General features: G+C 38.0%; 1 protein-coding gene across 1 annotated transcript; it reads left to right on the top strand.

The window, feature by feature from the left end:
* The first annotated feature begins 1,145 nt into the window (after nt 1-1,145).
* Nucleotides 1,146-2,857, top strand: LOC131891848 (uncharacterized). The gene is made up of 3 exons (XM_059241522.1): nt 1,146-1,465; nt 1,529-1,671; nt 2,036-2,857. The coding sequence occupies exons 1-3, from the start codon at nt 1,387-1,389 to the stop codon at nt 2,318-2,320; spliced, it is 507 nt and encodes a 168-aa protein (XP_059097505.1). The 5' UTR covers nt 1,146-1,386; the 3' UTR covers nt 2,321-2,857.
* Nucleotides 2,858-8,628: the final 5,771 nt, after the last annotated feature.

Here is an 8,628-nt window from a genome sequence, read left to right as displayed (position 1 = left end):
TGAGATTGAAAACGAAAAAAAAAAATATGACAATAATTGTAGACTTAAGCCGAAAACAAATATATCGAAGCAAATTATTAGGAGGGTTGAGGCATCTAATCATCCAAAATTTAATCATAAAAGAGTTCAAAATATACCTTGAATTTGTCTGACAATTTCCTGCAAAAATATGAATAAACAAATTTGATTTTCTGTGATTAAGTTGTTTAACGATTTTAGACTAAAGATCAATTGTTTTGTTCATTTAGGCTCAGGATAATATAATGAAATGAACCTTCCAAAACTCTGGAACGATCATCTCTAACTTTTGGTCTCTAAAACCACAAATGGTTATCAAGCAAGGAGAGATTAAGCATAATTACATCACGGTGGTTTTGATTTGTACTTACGGTTTGCTCAAATGCCAAGACTTTTCCTATGCTCAGCAAACAAAACAAAAAGAGCAATTGTCAAGATTAGGTAGGTTGTTCAATACTTGCGAAGGGGTCGGATAAAGTTTTGAATGCTATAATAAACTTCAGCTCTTTTTGCATGCTTCAGAAAAGTAAAACTTTGCATTATGTTTTTGGGGATTTGAAAGCACTTGCTTTAAAAGATAAACGGAGCATTTTGAGGTCACGTTTAACGCCAAATGCCACTTCTGTTTTGGGCATAACATCTCAGCGCCTGTTCACTGAATTTTGATGACATAACTGAAAATACTCACAACGTCTATGAGGGCTCTTACTTGCAACGTCAGACGATCCAAATAAATTAATGTAAAATAAGTTATTAGGACATTGAAGGAAAGGAAGATGACGTCATTATCAAATTTTGAGAAGTCACTCATACTTTTGAGGCTTCATAGTTCTTTGTTAAGGGATTGAATTAGAGTTCCAATTCATTTATTCATTAAATGAGTAGTTCATGTAGCATTGTAATTTAACAATGTGTCAGTTTTACTCATTAACATGCTTAAAAAATGATTTTTGGCCTTTTTACAAAAGACTTTTTGAAACCTAAGAGTGCGCATTGTAATTTCGTTTTTTTTGTAACTCTATTATTTTGAAAAAAAATTACCTTCCTACTGGATTTAAGTGGAGCTATATTTAAAGATTCATTCTTATAAATTTTAGTCATTTTGTTGCCTGAAGAAAGAAAAACACAACTAGAAATCTTCTGATTTAAGCAAACTTTCAATTCACGTGTCGTGAGTACCACCGTTTACGTACAGCAAGCTCCAACAAGGATAGACTAGCCACTCTAACAGCAATGCGTTTCTCACCCCGCGACCCTAATCACGAGAAACTGGCTTCATTTTGAAGTTCATTTCCTTGATCCTGGCAAACTTCTGAGTCTCATTTGTATTCAGAGAACCGAGCTTTTTAGAGCTGAAAGAAGGTAGTCATGATCCCGAATACTTATTTTTTGCTACTCGGAGCCATCACTGTAGTGGTAGCTCAATTGAGTGAATACCAACCGGAAGGTAAAGTCCGATGATTTATGTAGTAACATACAGTGCAATTATACCCGATTTGTTGCCTTACAGAAAGCCCTTATTCGTACAATGAAATCACTCCAGCCAACGACCCCAATAACCCATGGGCAAATTACCAGCAACAAGCTCAACAACAACCCTTGTACTCTTCCTTCTCTAATGTGAACCGTCAAGACATCTTGAATAATCCGGAGGTAAGCTATTCCTTGGAATTGAACCAATCTAGTCTATTTCGAAAACCATAAATACGTTAACTTTGACCAATTGGAACAGAAGTTAATGGATAACAACCACGGATCAGTTACTTGATTCAACAATCTGGCACAATATGCTAAAATGATGGCAAGCCTGAACACCTTTCTTAAAAAAAGGAATATCATTAATTTCAAAACTAAACCTGAACGTTTTCCATAAAAATTGAAAGATAAAAATAAGAATGCTGAAACAAGGGTGAAAAGAGTTAGTTGGTGAACAATCTAAGTGTAACGATTTAATTTGGCAATGAAATGACCTTTCCCTCACAAATTGAATGAATAAATGACCTGTGATATATTCCAGGCCGTGGGCATTGTGGCCGTGGCTGTGGTGGGAGCCGTGGCATTGGGTGCGACCGCCTTGAGTTTGGCCGATGCCAGAGAAACCAATGAACGATTATCCCAACGACAAGCTCAGATTTGCTCCGACGGCAAGGCTACCGCCGGTCAATTGACTACTCTGGCCAGACAAATACTTATGTTTGTTCCTGTCTTGCAAGCCCAAGACCCCCCCTTTGCAGCACTGGCACCGCAATTAGAAAGTTCGATGGAATCTATCATCTCGTCAATCCCCACAATCAGTTGTTAGATACTCTCATAGAGTTGCGTGCTACGTGTGGCATTCCTCATTTCCTATGCATCTTTGTAAAGCTCTATACCAAAGCCCAAGGAAAATCAAAGAATGGCCTTTCGAACAAAAACTGGTTATCTTCTCATAACCTTCGAAGACGGACTCATTATGTCTTTATTCATTTCACTTTTTATTCAAAATGTTACTACAATCAAAAGCCTCACTGAAAATTATTATGAGCCTCTTCGCCCTTTTCCAAGATCATTCAGAGAAGGGGGCCAAGAGTCTCATTTTGTACTTTGAACTCTGATCACTGATTCATAAACTGTATGTACGAAGCATATATCGTTCGGGATACTTTTTCTGAGCTTTGCAAAGTTCGGAAGAAAATCGTAATCGTTTTGATCCAAGTCAAGATTGTTGTCATCTATGATATGTTTTTGTTTTTGAATGGCCTCGTGTTTTAGAAACATGCAAATATCTCTAGAAAATATACTCGCCTTAGGTTTTTTTTATAACAATACACTTGCTTATCGTTTATAACCTGTACGAAACATTCAATATTTCTTCAACATGTCAGGCACTCAAAAAGACTGGAATGCTGCCTGGATATTGTGGAAGTAGTGCAGCTCTGACAGGGGTTTCGTTTTGAAGAGTTTTGAAATATTCAGAATAACATTTTTGCGCAACAGCATCGACCTTGCAATTTAGATATATCTTCTGGAGTTCCAACTTGCCCCGGTAATGTCTCTTATTTCATTTTGTTCAATTCTGATTTTCAAATTCCAACGTGTCCAACTTTACTCGTCCGAGGGATTCAAGAGATTTGCGTTATTAAATCGTAATTGGTGTGTACTTAGTGAAAACGATCGCAATTGAACTACCGACCATGAAAGAGATCCCGGAAAAACTCAGTCATTTATTCCAAAAAATAGAGCCCCTCGCTTCAAGTCACCTTGAAATATTGACGGACCAATGTGACGGGTACCAAAACGCCCCTGACGTCGGGAAAATTGACAACGTAAGTTTAGCCACGGAACTCTAAAGATATGGACATGTAACGGAATTTTTCGTGTCGCCTGAACCTGTCTCTTTGTTCAAAATTAGCACTTAATGTGAAGAAAAGATTTGGCCAAAAAAGAAGGAACTTGACCAAATATGGGTTCAAAATTTGTCTTAGGGAAATCTGGGGAGGTAGTCAAGTCAAAATACAACAGCTTTTAAAAATTCGATTTTGAAATAACCCACCTTGCAATTGAATTTTATGAATACTGCTTTTCTCCATATGCAATTATCTTAGAGTCTTATTTTGTGAATCCTTATCCTTATCCGAAAGGCGACCGATCACAGTCCATATTTTTCGATGTCCGTGCCGTAGGTTGGCCAAAACCATGCTCGATTGCTCCATTAATTGCCTGAGGGAACGAATATCAATTAACTTTTTCTTCCTTTAGTCTAATGTAAAATCTTAACTAGCGCCATGTGAAACCTTGGTTTTAAGCAATCGAATTGTGATCTGCTGATGTCTGTTCACGGTGTTTCCAAAGGGAAATATAGCAAAATAAATTACAGTCACATTTGCCAGGTTAAGTAAATTATTTTAAGGAAAAATGTTGTGGGTTTATGTGGTGGTCGGGAAGAGACTTCATTTACTGAGACAAAATCAAGTTTTAGCCTACATGGGTCCATTTTTGGCAAAATCATTATCCAAATCCAAAGGTTGATAGCATTGAAAAAACTAGATACAAATATGTTGAATATGTTCACAAACCCTTTATTAAACGGATCCAAGATTACCACTTCAGGGTACCAAAGAGTGTCTTACAATATGAGACTTACAACAAAGGAAACTGGTCCTAAACTGTCGTAGCATATAGTATATCTTCCACTAAACATGACCAAAACAGTCTTAGTACACCCAGTACATTCTTCCCAGTCTAACGTTAGACAGATTGCTTGGCTTAATTTTTCATTACAATACTATCTTGGTTAACATTCCACTTATGACAGCAGTACGTTTAATTCGCCCTCGAAGATCGAGTTTTTGGTAAAATGAAAATTTGACTATTTAACGTAAGTTGAGTTTTCGGATTCATGTACCCATATTGACATTGGATTTGATTATTAATACATTATTTTGCTCCAAGTTTCTAATGTTTGTAAACAGATATCATCCTTCTTCAGTCTGTTTGTACTGCAATTAATCAAGTGAGCAAGCTTCAATCACAAAATGTACCTCATGTGAATGGTGCATGAATCTGTTTGTGTCGATCAAAAGGACTCTGAAGGAAGTATTTCCCCCTCCTGTTCTGTTTTTCTTTTGGTTTTGCTTGAGGATTCTGGACATTCACTTTGAACCGTGGGAACACATAAGCACAACGAAAGTGCGTCTCAGAGGACTTCAGACGAATATTGACTCAAAGATGAACTCCTGGAATATGGACGATTGAGCAATACTCAAACATTCTCATCCAGGGCATTCTATTCTTATTTAGATAAGGCTCTAAGATTGCGGATCTCAATATTCAACTCTATCAAGTGACTTGATCAAAAGCTATCAGATCTTTAACCTCATTAGTCCAAGCAAAAGAGTAAATATTTAACGGAGAAATGTTCATTCCTTCAAATAAAAAACTTGTGAAAATATCAAACAAAAGTTATGACAATACTAAAAATGATGTGAAAATCCCCCAACAAGTTGCAAAAATTAAACTTTTTTTGCGGTTGCAACAACTTTTTGCAATTTATTGCCCTTTGGAGCAAAGATCTCTTGTTTTGGGCTCTTCAAAGAATGATTTTGTTTTTTCAAACCCATTATGGCAGGTGCGGCTAAATCAGTTGCAATTCCCAGTTTTGCTGACTTTTCCAAACAGAAAAAAAGAGTTGAATTTGATTACAAAAATCTTTTTGATGAGGGTTTAATTATTCATTTGATCATGCTGCAGGCATGCATATAAAAAAAGACCTCAAAAAGGAAAAATAAGTTAAGAAGGAAACAATTAAGGACCCAAATAGATCAAACGGCTAAATAGTCTTCAAGGCAATTGGACATTTGATCTAAAAAACAGCTCTTTTTCCAGATTTTAACCATACTTTTCGAAGTCTACTCATTATGAAACTCTGCACATAACGAATGAGCAAGCCGTCTTGAAGTAATGAGTTACTAGAAAGGGGTTAGTTCGTTAAAACTATGAACTGTAATACTCTTCACTTTAAGCGGGCATGACTCATGACCCATTCGTTGATAAAGATGAAAATGACTCAAATGGTACTTGTCAAATCTCAACCTTTCCCGTCCAGATTCTAGGCGCCCATGAATGGAATATAGTGGTTTATCTCCTACATATTTTTCGCCTCGTGGTTGATCTTTTTGAAACGAGATTGGTTACAAAGGAAGGCCGGATTGATGTGATTTGGGCAGATATTACTTGGTGAAGGATTTCGTATCGAGCCCAATTCTGGGACTACACTAGGTGCGCCGGAAACAGCGTCCCAGTTTTTCAATTTGATATTTTGGTGCTGAATTCGATAGGATTTTCAAAATATTTTTAATTGAGAGGTTCTCTAATGTCTTAGCTTTCACATGCGCTCAATTGCTTTTAGATTTGTTGATACACCACTTATTAATTCAGAAATAAAAGAGCGACGTCAAGAAGGTTGTATTCCAAGAGGGTTACAAGGTCGTGGACATTGACAAAACCTCTGATGTTAATACCAAGTTTGTGCATTGGTCTAACAACACTTTTTGAGGAGATTGAACACCTTAAAAAACAGGAAAATTGCGGGAGATTGGCTTCAGTTCGGATTTCAAGGATGATTGTCATGATTGGATGAATGTCATTTGGAATCCCAAGTGTTTAATCAGGAAAATGGCATTTGACATGGGGGTGTCGACGATAAGGAAATTTGTTGTTCAAAACTTAGGACTTTGATGTAGAGCTGTGACAAACGTTCAGATTTTAGCATTCCGTCACAGTGCAAAAAGGCTTTAAAAAAAGCAAAACCCTTACCTTTACTCTGAAGAGAAAGCCTTCCAAGACTGTAGTATCTGGGTACAAATTGAGACCAAGGCCTAACCTAAGCATCATGCTTCTGATAGTGCTCTAAAGACAGAAGCGTCTAAGGCATGGATCAACTTGGACAAGGAGTACGTGTTATGGATTTAGGATTCGTCTGGAGGCTTGCGTTAGAGTTCAAGGCGGCAGTTTTGAAAAATGAATGGCCTAATCATTCCTGGACCAATTACATTTCGATTTCGTACGTTTATCTTTAAAATTGCTTTTTTCCTACTTAAGCTAAAGTAAAAAATGAATAAGGTTCTGGGAAGCGGTTTCCGGCGCACTCGGAACATTCCTTTACCGATCGAAGAAACAGTAGTTCGGCAGGTAATGGGTACATGGATGTACTAATAAACCGATGGAGATGCTGCAAATAGCACTTTACCAAGAAGCATAGAGAATGTGCGGTGTTTATGCAACTTCATTATTTTAGTTTATTTCCCCTACAGACGAATGTGTGCATAATTGATGAGCAATGTTTCATCAAAGATCATGTGACGTTTACGTAAAAATGTGACATACTGATTTGTCAAGGCCCAACGTGTAAACAATATTATCATTAGAAGTAGTGGAAGTATCAATGTCCATCAATCCATTCTCGATTTTTCTCATTTTAAACTGCACAACACTGGTGCTTTTAGCGATGTGACAAGAATTCAATTATCAAACTTTAATGTTACTCAGCCTTTTCCAATGGCACTCCTGACCTAGAATCTAGGCCTTTTTTGAGGGACTTCGATGCATTAGAGGTCTGATATAAAGAATGCTACTGGATCAACACCAGCATATTTCCTTGGAATATTTGAGGGCAGCAAATTGAACAAAGAAGGAGCCAGAGAAAGAAGATAAGTGGACTTCAGTATTCTGACTAGCCTGGATACCAGAAGAACTGGAGGTGCTCTCAAAACGCACATTAAGCCTCTACGGTCACTAAACCTCGGCTGGGACAAAGCTTATGTGTGCTTTTGGAGACGTACAGTATCAAATACATTTCGTACTTTCTCTGAACACTGTACAGTCCCAACTTCTTTTATCACTCCCCAGCGCTCTCTTAATCCTTCCGTTTTCCTAGTGAAACGCCTTTGAACTTGTTCGGCCTTTTGCAAACCTGCTGAACTCATTCGAGCTGGGAAATGGGTGAATCAAATTCAAGATGTGGCAGAACAATTAATTTGGACCTGGTTTTTCGTGGTATCGTATTGGTAGGGCATCTGCTTTCCAATTTGCCACTCCTGGTTCGAAGCCAGGTTAGCCTAGTCCAAGCTTCTTTGCGGTATTTAAATTACACCATAAGTTGCTGCCCTATCAGCTTAAATGGGCAAATCTGTGATCATTCCCGAGGGTGAGTTAATAATTAATATTGCACGTTTGGCTGTGACAACGGAGCGGGAATTCCCCTTAGTTGGAACACCCATCAGGAAAACATTACGTTAGTTTTTCTATGAAATTGTAAGTATACGTATCTTTATTCCCATGATGGAATTATTTGACATCATTGCTCTTTGCGGCCCAACTGACTGAAGTTATATGATCAACGATAATTAGAAGGATATCTCTCTCTTTATTACAGATTTCTTTATCACTGTTCACAATGAATATTATCCCTAACGTATTGTCAACTTCTCATCATGATCCACCTGACCGTACCACCGACGGCTTGGGATATACAGTGAAACCACAATCTGTCATCGCGGTCCCTGTCGAGCCAGTGAAGGCACCACGCCCATCGGACTGCACGATCCAGGACCTAACAGACTGCTTTACGGATGTAATCCGTTTCCATTTGTGATTCTTCCGGCCTTCCGCCATACGCCATCAAACGTAGAAGTGAACTTTGGAAATCTGACACTCTTTATTGCATTGTCTGAATATGCGCTAAACAACATTGCGCCGTATCCAAACACGATGGGAAATTTCCTATGTCTCGAAATTGTCCAAGTCTATTATGGCACTGTAACCATGTATTTTGTACGGATATTCGAAGACAAATTCGCCCAAAACCCGAAGAATCTGCCAATTGACGGTGTTATTGCACCCTTAATTCTGGCTCTTGCAACCAGCAAGACATTGTTCAAGAAGTATCAGCAAGTGTATTTCTCGTATATATCGTCAATGTGATTGGGAAAATTTGTGTTCTTTTTACAAACCACCTGGATCTACTTCTGAATATTCCTCTTCTACACAGGATAATTCGGCGACAACTGAACGGCCGCATCATTGATCAAAATCGCGCCCGCCGCTTCGAAGATCCATTTTGGAATAATACAA

This window comes from Tigriopus californicus, chromosome 12 (genome assembly GCF_007210705.1).
Source record: "Tigriopus californicus strain San Diego chromosome 12, Tcal_SD_v2.1, whole genome shotgun sequence".
In the NCBI taxonomy this organism is placed as follows: domain Eukaryota; kingdom Metazoa; phylum Arthropoda; class Copepoda; order Harpacticoida; family Harpacticidae; genus Tigriopus; species Tigriopus californicus.
The sequence above is the reverse complement of the archived record's forward strand: the minus strand, read 5'-3'. Positions and strand labels throughout refer to the sequence as shown.